The following is a 21,270-nucleotide window of genomic DNA, read 5'->3' on the forward strand; positions in this document are numbered from 1 at the left end:
TAATATTTTTATTTTATTTTTTTTTTGAAAATTTCAAATTTCTAAAAACATTGTACCTTTACTCTAACTCTTTTTTTTTTTGCTTTTTCTCCAGATTTGGGTTAAGAAAATGCGTGAGGTTATGCAAGAAACCTGCTTTTCGGGCACCTCGCTTACATTACCGAAATCGCCGGCAAAGAATTCTGGCTCGTCGCAACGTTCATCACGCGATTTAGATGAACCATTGACGGAGAATGATCACGATCGCTGCTCACTGGCCAGCTTCGGTTCCGGCAATACCACAGATAGTGACAATAAGGTAAGTGATTTGAATTCCATTAATTGCAATGGCGGCGCGAAGTAAAGGAAAAGGCTTTAAATGTGAAAAAATGAGAGAAAAAAAGAATTCATTTAAACGGTTGTGAGCAATCAGCTTTTCCAGTGTATTTCACATGCGTTTGTGTTGCAAATGTATATTGGCACATTTCGCGCATTTCTAAGAATACCAAGGCAACAATAAAAAAAAGTCGGGAAAATAATTCACACCCTCATTTTCCTGTTTCACGCAAACACATTAATTGTATCACATTTCCTTTGAATTATTTTTGACGTCTTCTTTTTTTCTTTTTTTATTTTTGTTTTCTTCTTTTTTTCTTTGTTTTGAGCTGCACTTGCCAACAACGTTTGCCAATATTTTCATAAATTAATGTAAAAAGCGTTAAGAATCTGCTGTAGCGGCCAATTGTTTGTTTATATTACCGCCAATATGTACATACACAATTGTTTGCTTGAGTGGCTGGGCGCCTGTTTGCTGTCATTTGATGATGATTTCATCGTGTGCTTTTTGTTTTTTGCCCGTATTCCTTTAAAGGAACCGCCATAGAAATAATAATAATAAAGTGAAAGCAATGAAAAAGCGAAAAAGCGAAATTAAAACAGCGACTTACACACGTACATTCGTACTGCGGGTGCAATAAGCGCAACTAAGTGAAATTATTTTGTGACTATCTTTTAGTAGAATCTTATAATTACATAAGAATACACAGTGAATGCATTTTCCGCTCAAAACTTGCACAATAAACACGCAGTTTCCTGCGCAATTATAGTAGCAGATTTCCACAAGCGAAGCTTTATGCTGGCTTATATTATAATAAAGCTCGAAATGCGTAACTTGTGTTATTATATGGTATAAAATAAGTTATAAAATTAAGTAAATACGCTTGTAAACTAAAACAGCAAAGCTTTCACTGCTGCTGCGGCGTACCGTCCACAAATATGTAATAAAGCAGCAGCTTTTACAGCTCGCATCTGCAGCAATGCGCTCGGCAGCTACTGTTGTAACTGCCCCCACCACACCACACCATATGACATGGGCAAAAACAAAAACAAATATTTGGCCTACCTCACTTTGGAATTTGGTGTACATTTATGCACGAAAATCCGTTGCCAGCAGTAACATACATATATATGTATACTGTCTGTGTCGTCTTTTGTATGATTTAACCGCTTTCCAGCCACCCTTTGCTGGCCCACCAGCAGGTGCGCTCTCAGAATATTGCTCTCGTGCGTGTTAATGCAAAGAGAGAGAGAGAGTGTAAATGCAAAGAGAGAGCGAGCGCATTTCTTCTCAACCCCAGTAAAAGCTTTGTGCCATAAACTAATAACACTTTATTTATGCGTTTTCTTCTGAGCAGCTACTTATATGAATAAGCACTTAAATACGTATGTTTATTTTGATACACAAGACTTCCACTTCTACGTGGAATCTTGTTTGCTCAATATTAATTGAAATGAGAGATAATTGTTACAAAATATTTATTAAATTTTATAAGAATTTTTGAAAACTGGATGTTCATTTATCATCTCTTGAGAGATTCAAGTTTTGGAAACTTTAAAGAATTTATCTGAACTCCCTCTTGAAATCGGTTTAAGAAAACCCTATTTATTATTTCTCAGCAGTTTTTATGTAGATTTTCTAAAATTTTCATTCAGTATAGTATATAAGGCCAGATACGATCGTGAGGAATTCCCCTGAATCATAAACGATGGTATATTACGGTTAATCTCTTGCTTGTTACAGTTTCTATTTATAAAATGTATCTAATAAAATATTTTTAAAAGCGTCTTTTAGTATGATCAAAATCTGCTCAATCTAATTTTCAAATTTTTTCGATATTTTCAAAATTCAAATAATGTTTTAAAAATATTATGTAGAAAAATATTGAAGGAAACATTTTGGATTTCATAGTTTATTCATAATATGTTTTTAATCTTAAACTATTACCCTCGATTAACCGCAAACGAGCGGAATTTGCCGAGTCATGAAAGCGTTTTTTAAGCGTCGAGATCTCAAAATAGTTAAAATTTACAAAAACAAAAGGTTAAATTTTTTTTTAATGTTTCTTATTAAGCGAAGACAAAATAGTTTTTTTGATGCTAAAGATCAAATCAGACAGGTCAAATAGTCAAATCTTAAAATATTCATCTACAAGAAGAATTCACAAAATGAGGTGAGACAAATTATTCAAACTAACCTAATTGTTACCAAGAGTTACAACATAAGCAAACTTTTATGCTGCGAAAAATTGGATAATCAAGAAGAAGGTACGGGAGTGGACCCATTTCACTTTTAAGCTGCTTTCTAAAAACAAAATCATTCAATCTAACCTAGTTGATAGGAAGACAGTCGAGCGTATTTAACTCGAACGAAGAGAATTAGGTCCCAACAGACTCATTAGTGTTAATAACTTAACCAGATAAGTTATATCATTAGATATAGTTTAGAAATATACATTTTAATTTTCGAAAGATGCATAAAATTTCGAAGGTTAATAAGAATTTCTACAAATTTACATGTTTTTGGAACCTGATGCCTACCGCTGCCACCAAACTGTAGCGTATAATATTTACCGATCTTCTCATGAAAATCCGTTCTATAATAACGGTTCTTTTTGCCTCGTTTATTTAATACCGTGCATAAATTGTGACAATATTTTATTGCCGCTTTGCGAATTATCAATCAAAGAAAGAAGGACAATAAAGCATTGCCTACTATTAGGCGCATTGCATTTGTCCGTATAGATTATGAAAGCATTTGATGGTGTCAGCCACCTACACAGCCACCGGTGATAATATAATATGATAATAAATGGCTTGTGGTGGGCGGCAAGAAAAAGTATTGTGACATTGTCAGGAAATTACAGTTATTATGCGCTGCCTTAAAAAGAAGAAGAATACTATAGTATGGCTAATAGTAAAATAAAATAGTAGTAGTGATAGAAGAAAGCTAAATTTTGATTGCAAATTTTGTGGTCTCAGGACTTTGAGAAGAGTGAATAAAGAGAGTTCAAAAATCGTTTTTTAATAAAAGAAAAATATTAAAACTTTTTCTTCAAATTCTTTAAATACTATTTTTTATTTAATTTTTTTTTCTGTACTTCCATTATACACCCTTGATTAGCTGATGCGATTTTTTGTATTTTTCATTAAATTTTTTTTTTTTAATTTTTTTCTTGCTTCCGTACTGCACTCACCAATTCGTACGCGTGCAAGCAATAAAATGAAAGATGCATCAGCAAACTTTTATGACATGCCCCGAAATGCTTTATGACATTTGATTGCATTAACCCGAAAATACAGTTACCCAATCTTATGCGGATTTCCTTAGGGTCGTTATGAGCCCACACATTTCGCACGTCAATTCCGAGTGCTACAATTATTCGGCTATATCTAAGGCAACACCTAGTATGTATATTGTTGTTGTTGTTGGTACTTTATTATCAGCACCGCATTATTTTCGTGCGCTTCGTTATACGCCACTTGAGCGGTAAGGGCGTACATACGTACGGATAGGTAGATAATAGCCTTACTCCTAACCTGCAGTCGTCGTATCATAATTTTCTTTAACGCATTTTTGTTTTTGTTTGTATTTTTTATTTTTATTTATTTTTTTTTTGACTGCTTGTAAGCACAATGTGGCGCATTGTTAGAATATTAATAAAGTAAATGCAAAAACAACACGCAAACACGGCGCTAGTGAAGATGGAGCTTTTTCGCCAATGCAGAATATTTTCGACGACAGAGAGAGAGAGTGAGAGCGCGCGGCCATAAAAAGCACACACGCAGAGCGTGAGAGTGTGCGGACGCGAGCGTGTGCTCCTGCGGATTCTACGACTTTACGCTCTGCATTATTCCCTTAGACCCCTTTCACACAGGCAATTTTTGTCGCGGCAATTCTTATTTTTATAGGAGAGGGGGCGACGAGGAGAGGAGAATCGCGCCGAGTCTGCTGTGTTCAGGCAACACGCTTTGTGTTCTTATTCGTAACAGTTCGCTGCTACGTAACAGTGTTGCATTTGCACATATTTTAAAATTACTGTTTACAATATATTTGAAAATTTTAATTTAATCATTTAATTTTGTATGTAATTTGCAAATACATATAGAAATATGCATAATATAATTAAAATGTGCTAGAAAATTGAGAATAACGATAAAAATTAGTTAATGAAATATATATTTTTTGCTTGGAAACGATGCGTACAAGAAGTTGAGAAAATAATATGAAAGAGAATGACAGAAAAACACGAACAGAGTTGTCGAACAAGAATTGCTCGTGTGAACGCAAGGGGCTACAGCAAAAGAGAATCGCCCGAGAATTAGCAACAGAAGTTGCCTGTGTGAAAGTGGACTTTATGTAGCAACGCATAGCAATTGTCATAGTTATTGGCTGCTGCTGCTTATTACCAACGAAACCGCTCGTTTGTCAACAATCGTGCGCCAAACTAAGCGCCCATTTGTGTACTACAGTGCCAGCGAAAAGTGTATGTACTACGTGTACGATGTTGATTGCGAGCGCCGTGAGGCGGTGTGTGTTCTTCGTGCGTGGACCACCGACACTTTTAATTGTGTTATCTCGTTCGTGTGCGTTGTGCGCTAGGAGCAGGAGCAGTTAAGCTCACCAGCCGCCGTACGTCGTTTATACGCTCTTCATTGTTGTTGTTGGACTTCCCGTTGCTACTGGCTTCCAGTTGCGTTATTATGCGGTATGCCAAAAAACGCGCACACAGTCTAACGCGGTGCAGAAAGTGTGTCGGTTGGTCGTGTTCAAAATAGTCGCACGGTCGGTCGCATGCCCGTTTGAACTCGCTCCCGAAACAAACAAAAAAAAAACACAAAAACGCGTTCCGCGCGGTCTATCATGTAGCTGCAATAGTTTTCGTGGATCTTTTTCTCCTCCCTCTACTCGCTAAAACATATCTACTTACACTTAACAACTAAACTTTCTCCAACTACAAGCAGCTGATTAGAAAAGCATAAAAGAAACAAGTAAAAAACCTCCTTGAGAAGTACTACTTCTTCCGACCGTCTTTACTGGCTACAAATTGCTCGTGACTGCTGCAGTGGTAGCGCTTTTCCACGGCTAAAAACTGTTATTCTTGTGTTGGTGCGTGTAACTTTGTTGGTGTAGTGAAAAATTTGAAAAAAAAAAGTTTTTGTTTTTTTTTTTGTTTTGAAAAAAAAAAAATTCAAAAAAGTTTTAGAAAACAAATTTCGGAAAAAAAATTCAAAAAAAGTTTTGAAAAAAAAATTTCGAAAATCCAAAATTTTCGAAAACTATAATTTTTGAAATTTCAAAATTGGAAATTTTTGCAAGTTTAAAATTGGGAAAAAAAATTTATTGAAAGTGACAAAATTTTGAAACTAAAATTTTTTTGTGAATTAAAATTTCGTAATCCCTGTGTGATCTTAAATAATTAAGTGTTGCTTAAAATGTTAGTAAAAATATTGATTTTTTTATTAATTTTAATTTAGCTAAACTGCTTTTCTGCCAATAGAAGCTTTTAATTGACATTTACGCCCAAAGTTGTTGCTGTTGTTGTAGCTAAAGTGTACTACTATCTTTATCTTTGAAGTGCCAACTAACTGTAAAAGATGTTGCCGCCGCATGTGTGTGTGTGCTATCTAATCTTGAATTTTTTAATGCAGCTTGTAGTGCAAACAGTTATTTATGAAAACACCAACAACAAAAACGCCAAAAAAAGCTTTAAGAAAACAAATTCAGTTGGTTAAATTGAGTAAACTTTGGTGGTTTTAGTAAAATACATAAGCCGCAAATGGCCCAGTAGCTAGCAAAACACTTTGTTGCAGTGCATAAAAAACAACAACAACAATAATAAAAAATAAAAATCATGAAAAAATTGCCAACGCGTTGAAATATTTCTGGAATGCTATTGACTTTGATGATCAAGCAGAAAAAAAAAACAAAAAAAAAATTGGGTTGATTTTGAATAAAATGCAGAAGCACACACACACACACAAAAATACCGACATATTTACATGTATAAATATGTATAGTAATTGCTTTAAGTGTGTGTGTGTGTGTGTGTTGGAATTTTTATGGAACACCATTTAGTATATTGCAGCTTTTTGGGTTTTTATCAAATTCTATTATACGCTTATGCCACAGCCACACTAAAAGCGAGTGTCAAAATTCCTATGTGCGCAGGTTTACAGTTAGATATGTATGTATGTATGTATGTGTGTGTAAACACTAAGCGTTAAATCTATGCGAGATATCATCTGCGGGATGCTTGGATAACCGAAATATACTTAAAGCTGTCGCTGTCACCAACATCGTGCCACAAACACTCACACACACTTGCAACACAGCCACACACATGTATTCTATTCCCCAACAAACTTTGTGTATGCCACAAAACGAAGCAACCACACACACACACACACTCAGAGCCGCTAGAAAATAGACACAAGCCAAACAAACAAAAGGGCAGCACACAATCGGCATAGAAAAGTTGGCACAAAAAAGGCAAACGAGCGGCAAATTGTATAGTACATATTTTATATGAGTATATGAGACCCACAAAAATTCGTTAGCAATCGCAAAATCGCAATGTAACGCATTCCTTGTAAATTGCGCCGGTGGCGTTAGCTATGGCAGTGGCTGATGATGGCTGGCGGCTGGCAGCTGACAGTTTTGCCAAAGCTGCTGCTGCTGCTGCTATTTTGTCTTGTTTGTTGTTGTTTGTGGTGGGAAGAAGGTCGTAAGTACGATGAATACACATAACATGCCAGCTAGTTCTCATCTGCAGATTTGCCACAAATCCGCATATCTTCGTATAGTCATGCTCACACACACACACAGCGCGCGACATATCACATGACCCTGCGGTGAAATTGAAAGTGGTTAGAAGCGTTAGCGGATATGTGAAAGCTGCACTTACTGACAGCTAAGGTCGATTTTAGGCACAACATAGTTGTGGTTGACTTCTTACATTCTAATTTGAGTTATAAGGAAGCATTCAAAATGAAAGCTTTAATTGAAAAGCTTAATTAAATGAAAGCTCTATGACAATATCGAGTTAAGGTCATATTACGAATTTAAGGTAAAATCTCTGACTGAACTAGTTTGGAGAAAGCGAGTTGTCCCAGAGTGGAAAAAGAAAAAAATTAAAGCTTTAAATGAAAGCTAGTTATCTAGTCGCTTTTGTCATTGTGGCCTCAGAGGTTAGTTATCCTAGGCAAAATTATCTTATCAGTGTCATTTTATAAGATAATGGAACTATTTTGGGAATAGTTTGGAACTAGTTTCGAAAATGTGAGTTGTGTCAATTTTAAGTGAAAGCTCAAGCACCACATTTTGACTGTAATTAATTCTATTTTTTACATATTTACAATTCTCAAAGCTTCATATTAACGGTAAATTATATAAAATGCTGCTAAGCTTTATATAAAATCTCTCAAAATCGTGTACACTTTTATATCCTTTCAACGAAGCTTAATTTGATCAACGAAAGCACACTTGAATATTATAAAAGCTCGCCAATCCTCAGTATACAATTTTCCTGCCGGGAAGCTTACAAACATCAAACTGAAAATAAAACTAGACGTCAAATATTGCATATAATTACTATTCATGTATGTATGCCCGGTTTCGGTCCATTAGTACACTCATAGCAAGCGTCTATTTACCATATGAGCAAAGGCAAAGTGTAAGCAAGAAGCGTCTCCTACGCTTTACCAGCAGCATTTCAAATACACTTTTATGTAATCAAATTCGCCGAAAGCGCTTTACACACCCACACAGCTGTGCTTTGACGTACTTCTAATAGTGAAAGTGTTGTGAGAACATTTTGCTGGTAACAACTGCAGAAGAAGGTTTCCTTTCTTTTCTTTTTCCTTTTTCCCCAATATATTTTATACTTTTTCAGTTTCGTTGCACACATTTCACTTGAGGGCAAATCACATATTGGGTTGTCAAAAAAGTTTGGCAGCAAATCTGCGCAGAATTCGAAGGATTTTTATGAACTTTATTAAATCAAATATTTGTCAATTTGATCGATGGATCAATGAAGGGCAGTTTATCCTTGCTACTTTGACTATTGAACTTGTTTGCTTTGGAGGGTACTTAGTGGTAGATTTGTTGTTGGTTTACATTGGAAATAGGTTAATTTGAGTAGTTTTCATATGAAAATTAAGTGCTTTTTTACACTCAAAAGTATTAAGGGATGTTCAGATTATAAGAAGCCATGAACTTCTTAATCCTCTAATTAGGTGTATTAAAAGTCATTGGATTGGAGAGGAGAAATAATGTTCTTATACATATTTTTTTCTAGACCTAGTGTCTGGCTTATTGGGTTGCAAGTATGTTGTTCGGGGTCATCTAGTTCTACTAGGTCTACAACTTTGCTTCCGTTTTCCAATAGATGTCTCTGGGGTCAAGCAATGGTCGATTAAATCGATTTTTTTTATATCGATCTTGGATATTTGTGTCAACATTAACCCAACAAAATATTTGTGGAGATCTGTTTGCATCCCAAAGTTATTCTCAACTGAAAATATCACTTTTTGAGCCGAATTCTCGACATTTGCGGGAAATTTTGCTTTTCTTTGTTAATTCCAAGAAAAGTGCGGCTGAGGCTCATCGAATGCTTTGGGATACGCACGGTGAGGCTGTCCTAAGTGAAAGAACATGCCGCGAATGGTTTCAACGTTTTAAGATTATGAAGTCAAAGACCGGCATGGTGGTGGAAAGGAGAAGCTTTTCGAAGATGCTGAATTGGTTGCTAAAACCAAGTGAAACCATCACAGGAGATCGATATCGACCGCAATCGATATCGTCGCAAAGGTGGTCAAAAAATATTTAGAGACGCTGAAATGGGAGATCTTACCCCACCCGCCGTATTCTCAAGACGTTGCTCCATCTGACTACCACTTGTTCCGATCGATGACACACGGTCTAGCTAACGAGCACTTCAGTTCTTATGAAGAATTCAAAAATTGAATTGATACTTGGATCGACTCGAAAGATGAGGAGTTCTTTCGTCACGGAATACGCATGCTGCCAGAAAGATAGTCAAAAGTGGTAGCTAGCGACGGCCAATATTTTGAATAACATTTTTGTAGCCGTTTTTATACAATAAAGACTACAATGTACAAAAAAAGCAAAATTGTAGACCTAACAACTATTCTTGATAAGAGCCATCTCTAAATTTTACCTTGATGCAACATAGTTGGTACTCATTTTTTAATTAAATCTATAACGTTAAGAAATAATTTTCTTTGAACTTGTCCTTCATTCAAATCACATGTTCAGTTTATTCTTTAATTATAGTTCCATTATTCCCTTGCTTACTTACATTTACCTCTTATAGCTCAGCATTTGAAATCTATATCTTATCAGTCTTAGTTTGGCGATAGTAGTTTTCGGTTGCTCGGCGGCCAAAGTCATAAACAGATTTTTATCCAATTGCGCTGTCGAAAACAATAAAATAATTGTATAGAGCTCACTTGGCAAATATTATAATAAACTTAAGGCTTTTTAATCAATACAAATAAGATAAATTAAATCTGTGATTGTTGTGGTAGAGGTGGTATAGTTCTTTGCTGGCCCTCTATAAGTTATGGGTTTGTGTCTTGGGCTTGATAGTATCTGTTAATTAAATTGCTTTCTTCTGTTATTCATAATTTCATAACTTTTATTTTCTGATAAAGAGTGTTTTCGAGAATATACCAATTGCGAAGGGGAACATAAAAAATAATATCTAAAATATTTTTTTTTATTTTATCAAAGTTCATTCTTAGTTAGCAGTAATTTTTATAGAAAGGGAAATGTGAAAGAGCGCGATAAGTTTACATACTTTTATTCTAGCCTATTCTACGAACGCTTGAGTAATTCAACTCAGTTTATAATTCTGATCCATATATCCGAATCGTATACTACAGTTCAAGCTTGCTGACTTTTCACGAGAAACAATAATTTCTTAGTAATTTAAAAAGTTAAGTTTTTGTCATTTTTTGCATCCGGATAGCTGATTAAACACTACATTTTTAATCTAAATTGTAATACATAATTTCAATTGCACAACACGATTTCTAACTGCTTCCAGCACAAGTAAACAATATTTCAAACAATTAATGAATATAAATTGATTCAAAAGTGCATGCAACGCCAAAGGCAGCTGAGAATCGCGAGTAGAAATGCAAACATGCAATTTGTAAGTTCGCGCAGTTCGGGGAATTTCAGAATATAAATACGCTTGCAACCGAGCGAAGAGAGCCCTCATGCAATTTTGTTATTTTAATTGTTTACTATTACAAACTTTTTGTTATAAGATTTTGCAATTAACTATTTTAATTAGCATTTCCATGCGCTCCCACTGCCTGGTTGTGTGTGCGCGAAGAGGCTGGGGAAATTTGCGATAAACAGCAAAAAGTAGCGATTATATGCATACATATGTATGTGTAGTAGATATATATTAACACAGTCTAGTTTTGTTTACATGCCAGCATTTCAATGAGCAAATAGCTCTATAGTATGTACATATGTAAATATAAAATTTATAAAAAAATATAAAATTTATGGCAAAAATCTGCATTTTTCGCACGAGCGCCTAGACTGCAGCACAGCACAGCATGCCTTTGACAAATCACTGCCTATCACAATCTGTGTATTCTGGGGAGTGCCGTTACTATTTATATTTTTATTAAAATTCCTATTACACATGAAAAATTGTTGACAGTTTTATTTAGTATACGCTTCTATTTGGAATGTAAAACAAATGGAAATCAGTGTAACTACGAAATGCAGTAGAAAACTTCAGTTTAATTTCAACATAACAATTCTCGGCTGTATATGTATATATTTATGTATGAGTTTGCAATGTTATCACCAAATGAAAATCAAACCTGTTAACCAAATTATCATACTTCACCAGCGCCACATCTGGCATGTTATTGTGAAAATAAACACAGCAACTTATGTTATGATTGCCAACTCCAAGTAAAATGGAGTATGAAATGTATTTATTGAAATGAAAAATATAGTTTTTTATCAATGAATACAAAGGAATAATATTTGTATTTAGAAGAAACGAGAGAAAAAATATTTTCTTTCTGTGACAATTTTTTGAGCACCATGTTTTTACTCCTCTGACAGCTGACAGAAGGAAGCAATAAAACGGCAAACCCATGCAAAATCTTACAAAAGTAGCAAAAAACCAATTCTTCTAAATCATTTCCTTAATTGGTACTATTATAAAACAGCAAAATCACAAAAAATATACTGACATCAAAAACGACGCCTTGAAAATGTTGAGGGAGGGTTTCAGCGCAAAAAACACTTTTTTTTGTGATTTTTAATCTCAAATATCGATTAAGCAATTTTATTCAAACCTTCTATACATTATTGTGCATAGTTTTGACTATGTTCTGTAAATTTTTCATGCAAAAATATTAAACCATTAGCCCGTGACAGAGACGTCCCCTAGGACGTCTTGAAAAAAAAAAAACAATTTGCGGTGTTCACTGTAACTCGTCCGGAAATTATCCGAAAATGAAAAACCATAAAAATTTAGTTAAATTTTAAACAAATCGTCCCCCAACGATCTTTATACTGTCGCAACAAAGTTGAGTATGAGAGTATTATAGTTTTGTTCACATAACGGTTGTTTGTAACACCCAAAACTAAACGAGTTAGATATAGGGTTATATATACCAAAGTGATCAAGGTGAAGACTGGAGTTCAAATCCGAATGTCGGTCTGTCCGTCCGTCCGTCCGTCTGTGCAAGCTGTAACTTGAGTAAAAATTAAGATATCTTGATGAAACTTGGCACACTTATTTCTTGGCACCATAGGAAGGTGCCCCGCCCCCAAATAGGTCTTTTGTACATATCTCGGAAACCAATCGAGCTATATAAACCACTTATGGGCCAAAAACCATATCTCAAGAACTACTCGACCGATTTCAATGAAACTTGGTTTGTAATAGTTTCCTTACATCCAATGATATGTTGTGAAAATAGGCCAAATCGCTTCACAACCACGCCTACTTCCTATATACCAGAACTTTGAAGACAATCTGAAACGTTTACTTTACAATAGATAAAGTAAGTACTAGTGAAGATATCGGTACAGAACTTTGCACAAATACTATGTTAATAGTGTGGCAGCCCCAATCTAAAAATCGCCGAAATCGGACCATAGGTTTATAAGGCCCCATATATCGAACACGAGGACCTCGGTGCTTCTAACCAAATATTATGGTTTCCAACTTTCAATGGACTTTATAAAATATATATGACGAATATGTGGGTCAAAATGTGTATTATATAATATAAATAAAGTTAAATAAATAAATTGCGAGAGTATAAAATGTTCGGTTACACCCGAACTTAGCCCTTCCTTACTAGTTTTATTTTATTTTTTTTATTTAAAAATTTTTGGCGGCCATCTAAACCGCCAACGTGAACCGTTATTTTCGACTAAAATTTCCGCCATTTTCAGGGTGGGAAACACCCTTAATGTTAAAAAAAAAATTATTTTATGTGAAGAAAATGTGTACCAAGTTTGAAATGAATCGGTCGAGTTGTTTTCAAATGGCAGTGAACACGGACTTCAAAAAAGTAGTTTTGAGAAAAACGCGTTTAATTAAACGTACTAATTAAACAATAACTTCAAGAATATTGCTTAGATCGGATTAAAATCCCAGACCCAGACCCCTCCCTTAATAAAAGTTGAACTTAGCATCAGCTTTGTTTTCTAAATGAGTCCATGCTCCTTTTCATACGAGATGGTTATTAATTGATGAACGTTCTTAGTCTTCATCGATTCGTAAAACTGTGAAATACTACTGTCTCCTTAAAACTAGTCAGACCCTCAACAATCACAATACGGAGTGATCCATAAGAAGTTTGGAAAAAAAGGTCTCCAATAATATAATTTTATAGCAATCGAATAAAACAAATCTAGAACACTTTCTGTTCGTAATGATATCCCTTAGTTTAGGTTTTTGTTTAAATATTAACCCGAATGCCTTAAGTTTCGATACAAAGTCTGGAGAGAATCTCAATTGGCATACAAAAATGTCTAGTTAGAAGCCCTTCGAAATATGCTGGTGGTATCAAGCCTGTGTGGATAATCTTTTTTTTAATATATAAATGTTATTTGGGTTTCCGTTCTTTTTGAAGAAATTATAAATTAACTGCTCTTACACTTTTATATATCTCATATGTGAGATTATATATTTATGTGCAAACATAAAAATTCCCACATTTATTATACATATGTAGATTAACATCACTTCTGATTGCTAAAGCATCCCGTTAATATTTTTTTAATATTTTTTTCTCAAACTTTATGGCTTTGCTGAAGCAAATGGCATGCGATTATTGCGGTAAAATAAAAATCCCCTGCGCTTGCTGGCATTGAAATGTGTGGAAAAATGGGAGTGTGTACTAGAAATAGAAGTCTTGTGATAATGAGTTCGCGATAAATATCAGTAATATCAATGCAAAAGTATATAGAAAAATGAAATTAAAATATAAATTATGCACATTTCGAAATCATTTAATTATTGATTTATAGCATTCATATGTACAAACATATGTATATGTATGATGGCACGATTGTGCAGGTGTCGAGTGTTTCACTCATTCAATTTAAATCTAATACTTCACAGCCAGACACGGCGAAACCATTAGTTTCTAATTAGCTTGTATGCATATTGTTATTATTATTAATTGTTAATCTTTAGTAATTAAATCGCATATTTTTGCTGCGCATTCAGTGAAATGCTATTTATAGCACAGTTTACCGTTGCTTAGTTACTTTTTGTAGAGAGCATTTAAGCTGTAAATTGTGTTCTTTAAAATTTTCATATCAAAGTTATTATTATTAACTCTAGTTAGCTGATGTACATATGTTTATATGTATGTCAGCAAGCGTTGTTTAAATTCGTTTACATCAGTTTGAGTGCCCCTAATCAGTTAACAACATCAAATTCCGTAAATAAACACATTTTATATATGACAGTGTATGCTCTCATACATACGTATTACATATGTATTTGTGTAGAAATTTCAAATAGAGTTAGTTGTATACCCAGCAGGGAGTATGATTGCATCATTTTAATGTTTTTTTTTTGTTTTGGGGAAAAATTAGAAAAAATATTTTTTTGATATCAGATTGAACTGAACTTGTAGTTTGAATAATTAATCATTCAATTCTTGTAATAACATTCTCACCGTTTTAATAACGTATACGTATTTTAAAAATATGAAATAAACCTTTTTAGATTTTTTTTTGTTTGTTTTTATTCCGCTCCTATTTCAAATATGAATTCAATAACAATACAAATGATCTAAACAGTTGATTTATCGAAATTTATAAACTCAGCACCATCTGTAGGAAACTTTTTTAAGCAAGCTTTTTATGTCCATAAATTTATTTCAAATTGTATATTTTGGAATGATCGCCATTAGAAAAACTTTTTCTAAAATTTTATATTTTTGTTTGACCGGAAAATGTGAATCTCATTTTGGGAAACTTTCCACACTTTAAATTGATGTGGAAAGCTCTTGAAAAGCTTTGGCAATTTTTAATAGCATTCGGTCCAGGATCCAAAGGCTCTTAGAGTTTTACATAACTCTTATATTTAATAAGAGTGGTGTGGCAGCATGTAAAATTAGATCTTATCATGATCTTAATGCGATAGTATAGCTTGAAGAGCTTTTTCTTAATTGTGCTTAAAAGTAATGCTTTAATCAGAGTCAAAGGGTGCTTCTCGTAAGTTGTTAAGGATTTTCGCCTACAACAAAATTCCAAAAAGCTTTCGCTTTCGCTAACTGGGGTTTTAACGAAGCCCACAGCATACTAAACAAATATATAAGTAAATATGTATGTCTGTCTTTACAAACATCGAAGCTTTAAGAGTCACTAAAGTAATCAGTAAAGCGAAAATTTGCAATGCTCGTTTTTTTCTCTCCGTTGTTTTTGGTTTCTAGTCAGGTATACGCATGTGATGTGTCTTTCCGCTGTCAACTAACTGTACATGTCAGCGCTACTGATTGCTGAAGAGTCAAGGCAACATCTTTCAGATATCCGACAAGCAACAGCATGTCAGTTGACACACAACCATCACTGGATGGTTGGCTGCTTGGTTGGATGGATGGTTGGTTGGTTGGTTGGTTGATTGTGTGCACAGCGTACATATTTACATATATAAAAGCATATTTAAGTTAGTTTAGAGAAAATGCGCGTGTTTTACAAATTCGTACAGCAAACTTGCCAACTTCTATGTGTGTGTGCGAATGTGCATGACTGTGACGAAGGATCACAGGAGTTCAGGTTATGGCATACACGCAAACACATACGCACAACCTAGTTCACATTTTGTGAAATTTATCGATTTTTAACTACACACACACACACTCATACATACATACACACACATATTTGTTGAGCATTTGGTTGGTTGGTTGCTTTTCGTGTGACTCCAGCGCTCGCTTTGACCAACAACTGGCAATTATTTTTAACCGTTGTAAACTGAGCTGTGAAAGGGGCAATATGTGCAACAACCACAACAACTTTGGCAACGACATTTAAGCCATTATAACTGTAGTATTTGTAACTCATATGGCGCTTATATATAAATGTATACTACATGGCTTTTTTACATCTATTGGCAACAACAGCAACAACAACAACAAAGAACAGCAATTTTAATGGTGTATTAATTTTTAAATAGAATTCAAAATCGAGCCAAGCGTAGTGTGTTGGTTCGCATGGAGCGTGCCGCACTTCAGTGAAACGGTCATCGTCCAGAGAGCAAAGCATTGCGAACATTACTTTATTGTTGAATTTAACTTATACATAAAAAATAAAAATAAAAAAAAATTAAAAATAGAAAAATATTAGCAAAAAAAGTGCAAGTAACGTTATACACCGTTATATATATATATTCACGTATGATTAATTTGGCGTTAGAAGCAACAGCTTTTGAAGTGTCCGTAAGCGATATTCGTTTTTGTGTTATAAATTAAGTGTACATATCTGTGATTCGTCATTTCAATATTAACGGTATACATTTGCCAAAGAAAAAAATAAAAAATTATAATAAAATAAATGAAAATAGTGCAATGCAACAACAATTACTCAAGTGCAACAACAAAATTAATGCAAACTATAAGCAAATCTAATTGAAAGAGAGCGAGCTTGCAACAAGTCACAAATTGTTGAAGAAACCAAACCAAAGAGCGCAACAAACACAAAATTTAGTATAAAATACAACAAAAAACTCACAACGGTAGCTTTATTTTTGCGATTTTATATACCAAAAAAAATATTAATAATTTAATTATAAGCGCATAAGAGGCGTATAAAGCACAAAGAGTCTACTAAAATAACAAAAAATAGATTAAAAATACTAAAAACCACAAATGAAGACCGTAAAAAAATTAATAATCGAGCGCATCAGCAGCATCGATCATTCGGATGGCAGCGCATCGCCCGGTGGCAGCAAGAAGCCCTCAGCCAACAAGCAGAAATCTGCCGGCGTTAGCGGTGGCAATAGCAGCAACTCGTCCACCACGCCCAGTGATGTGCAACTAATGCCAGATGCCGGCGGCGGCGGCAACGGCAGTGTGGATATACTTGGCGAGCCCATGGCACCCTATGCCATTGCCGATCCGTCGCCTAGCCCATCCATTTGCGCCGAGACGCCCAGCGCTGAGTTGCAGCCCATGACCGGTGGCAGTCGTTCGCCCTCCTCTGCCGCCACTGGCTACAACAGCGGTTCGCCCACATCCAATTCACCGTTTAATTTTACACCCGCCACCAATGTGCCGGCAGGCGGCGCAACTGGCGTTTCGAATTCGCTCTCAGCACCGGCTATTAAGCCGCAAAAGAGTCGTCGGAAAATCTCATTACCCTGGTTCCGACAGACGAGCGTCGTCAATAGCGGCCTGACGCGTCAGTACACTATCGATTCGCCGGGCTCATTTCGGCTCTTTCGTCAGTCGAGTAATATATTCAAGGTTGGTGGAATAATTTTGAGTGTTGTGAGAGAAGGAGAGTGTGTTGATTTCAAACGAGAGAAAGATAAATTTCTACGGGCTGTGATGTTTCTGTGTTAGGCCTAACCATCTTTCATATATATGTATATCTAATAAAATATCTGTCGGAAATGTTAATAATAATAAATTGGAGTATACTATGTGATATCTCTCGAACAAATGTCGAACAGTTCTAGGCACGGAGACCCCCACTGACTCTGACTGACTGAACTTGCCTACAAGACTTCGGTTTCTCAGCCTCCTAAAAGCGAAAATCCCTTACAATTCAGCACTAAGTACGCAATGCGGCCTTAAACAGTTGAAATTGAACCGTATGAAATTCTCAGAATAATACTCAATGACTTTCCACTATCTGAAGGGGGTTGAATTGTTAGCTCCATTTCACCTCAAATACGCATTTGGAGCAGGGAAATTGCATGGCATTGCAGAATTCCAATTAGTGCACGTCTTTGTGTGGTTTTTCACGAGTGACGTGGATATAAATTAATTGCGGAGCATACACTCTACACTATGCAATACAATTTTTCACACCACAAACTTTTTTTATTAAAATTTTTTTAATTATTTTGAATTTTAGAAACTTTTTCACTTATGTTTTATAACACATTCGCATGCATAGAAAAATTTTGAATATTTTGAAAAAAAATTAAGGTGATAAAAAAATAAAAAATATTTTATTAATTATTAGATTATTAATTGCTAGAAGATAATAATTTTCAGGATTATTTATTTCTTTATATACGCAATTTAATTATTAAAAATTATGAAAAATATAAATTATAATTATATTACATGCGTTTGTATGAGTATAATTTTCGCAGAGTGTCTGCACCACCAATTCATCTGAGTTCTTTATACTGCGCCTTTGCATTGCCAGCTGTCGGCCACTTATTAAAAATTTTCATTCTATAAAGCATTCACATACATCTTTCTTTATATACTATACGACCAAATATTGAACAGCCTCTTGAAATTAGCCACAGTTTCTCACACTCTGTTGGGCATTTTTTGTGCAGCCGATGTCTTATTGTCAAATGCTGAAATAAATCGCTTTGATTTGTATCTCCTCTCTCCTCACACTGAGCACAAATGAAATGTGCGAAACCCACACAACTCACATACAAACACCATATGTACAACCGCATAGTTTGAGCCAAAAGTACCGCATTAAATAGAGATACTAGAAACTGTGCGGGATTTCCCAGTGCATCTCCCACGCACATCTACCCGCCTCTATACCATTCACTTTCAGCATCATTTTCTTTGCTCCGTGATGCTGCCTTATTGTGCGTACCACCTGCCACAATTAAGCACAAAACGTAAATATTGTGATTTCTGCGAAAATAAGTGTAACACTCAGCCGTCTCACGCGCCATGGATTTGTAGTCCAAAAGCAGAAATTCTTTACTCATCATTAAGGTATTTCATTTGTTTGAATTATTTTGAATTTGTTTATGTTTGTTTTCACCAGCAACAACCAGTGTTTCAGTGATTTCACTAAGAATATCAAATTGTTCATGATTTCCTCAAAGTAATTAAAGATAAACAAATTGTTTGGAGAATTCTATTTTTAGCGCAATCTAATCAAGTATGGCTGAGTATTTATTAAATATGATTTTTTGAGGTTTGTGTGCGGTTTAAGTGGCTGGAAATAGATAAGTGGATCAGTTGTTGAGGGTAATTTGAAGAACTGTGCGCTACAGAACTGCTATAAGGAGTTGCATGGGTTTCGTGGATTCAAACAATCGATTTTTTGTTTTTTGGCTTATCTCAAGAATATTGTCCTAAATTTTCAAGTCGATCCGAATAATAGTTTCGGAGATACAGCCTTTGAAAGGTGTGCGCTCCAAATCAAGTACTATTGTTACTCAAAACTTTAAACTTGTTTTTCTCGGAACCGTGTTTTCAAAGTCGGTTGTCAAATTTTCTCGAAAACTACTCAACCGATCTGGATGAAATTTTGACCAGGTGTTCGAGATACAATTTACTCGTGCTTGAACGAAGGATTTTATTTTTTTTCAATTACAACTATTTAAATAAAAAAAACAAAAAGTCAAGCAAATTTGACCGAAATTTTTATTTGTATTTTTATTTGTTATTTGGAAAAATGTCTGCCAAAATTCCAATTTCTACTTTTTTGTCTTTCCTTCGTTCAAGCACGAGATTATGGTCCTACCTAAAACACTTATTTTTTTTTTCATTTTGGATGATCTTGTCAGGAGTTACCGAGGGGTCAACGGAAATGACGTCGCAATGGGGGGTTTACTTTTTTTTTGGAAACTTTCAGAAATTATTCTTTAAATATTTATCTATAAGACAGAAAAAAGTTTGAATGAAATAAATAATTTTTTACATGAAAAAAAATATTGAAAATAGGCCATTTTTTACGCGACAAAACCCATGTAACCCCTTAAGGCATGCTCATAAAATCGAGTAAATGTGGAACAGTTTTTGGTGTTTTGAAAATCCCAAGATAATTTTATCTCCAAAAATCATTTTTTTTTCGAAAACTTTAAATTTTTGTTCCAAGATTATCACAATTTTTCACTTGAGTATTTATATTAAAGATCACTCTCTTTTGTCCAAATAGTTTTTGCATCTACAGTAGATTTGTTAAATTTGTATTTATTCTTATTAATTTTTATTTATTTGTTTTTTAAAGCATAGGAAAATTTTAAATGTTTACAAACCAATTGATTAAAGTACTTTTGCCAGCCTCTATGTCTGGCTGCCATATTGTCACTGTCTCTACTGTGTATGTACATATGTATGGGCTTATTACTGTGTACACAAATATTATACGCCATTTAATGCAAAAACCTTGATAAATATGAAAAAAAAAAATGCGAAATGTGGCAAAACATTTTAACAGTTAACAAAAGTGTAGGAGAGACTTTCGCACACTTTTGAAAATTACGTTGTTAACTAAAAGCTTTCTGTGTTCTTACAGCAGTCATATATATGTAGATATGCATATGTATAACTATATATATATTTTTTTTGCTCAGTCATTCATTCATTCATTGAAAATCTAATGCGAATTGCAAATTCTGTGAAATAAAATAAAATTGTGCTCATGTTATTTCCCATTTGGAAAGTGTCCAAGACATCAAGCTTTTTATATTTTTATACGAGACATATGCACATATGTTTCTATGTGCTTACCAGCATATTTACATTGATGAATACAAACATGTCAGTATATATACATAAATACGAGTAAACATTTGTATGTAGATAACGACGCACAAACTTTTTAAGTAGGCGATTTCAGCAGAATATTAGCGCCGCAAGCGAAAATAACAACAAAAGTCAAATATATTCTCTGAGGTAGTTGCTTGAATATGGGCGCGTAAGTAGTAATTTCAATTGAAAACCCTTAGTAAGTAATAAGCTACTTTTCGGAAAACGTTGCTCAAAGCTTAGACACGATTACAGAGGAACTCAAAACAAGAGAACTAAAATTATTTTTATTTTTATAATTAATTAGATCTGTACTATTAGTCTTGTGATACTTTTTTAATGTTAAATAAAAGCTTTAATGTATAGTTTTAGGCGCACAGCTCTTTTACATAAAATAAAAGCTTCAAAGTATAGTTTTAGGGGCACTTGATAGGTAGGTTTTAGTCTTCTTCGAAATCTCATTAATTATAAACTACTTAGTAGGCCACGCAAATAACGAGAGTTTGTGTTGTAGCACACAAAATCGAAATTTGTTTACGAATTCTGCCATTTTGAACTTACAATAAGAAATTTTTTCAAAAAATTATGATATAATCCCATTTTAGTTCGTGTACCTCAATTTCATAATAGATTTGATCGAAACATGAGTGCTATAACCCATTTTAATATCAGCTGGCGATCAAGTATAATTTTAGGCCATCCCACTGAAATCATCATCATTGAAATATTAAAAAA

General features: G+C 34.4%; 1 protein-coding gene across 1 annotated transcript in view; it reads left to right on the forward strand.

The window, feature by feature from the left end:
• The window catches only part of LOC105214085 (triple functional domain protein), a 68,049-nt gene that overhangs the window by 11,542 nt on the left and 35,237 nt on the right, over nt 1-21,270 (forward strand). The window contains exon 8 of the mRNA XM_011187286.3: nt 95-298. Coding sequence (XP_011185588.2) covers nt 95-298 — 204 coding nt within the window. The remainder of the gene's footprint in view (nt 1-94; nt 299-21,270) is intronic.

This window comes from Zeugodacus cucurbitae, chromosome 4 (genome assembly GCF_028554725.1).
Source record: "Zeugodacus cucurbitae isolate PBARC_wt_2022May chromosome 4, idZeuCucr1.2, whole genome shotgun sequence".
Taxonomy (NCBI): Eukaryota; Metazoa; Arthropoda; class Insecta; order Diptera; family Tephritidae; genus Zeugodacus; species Zeugodacus cucurbitae.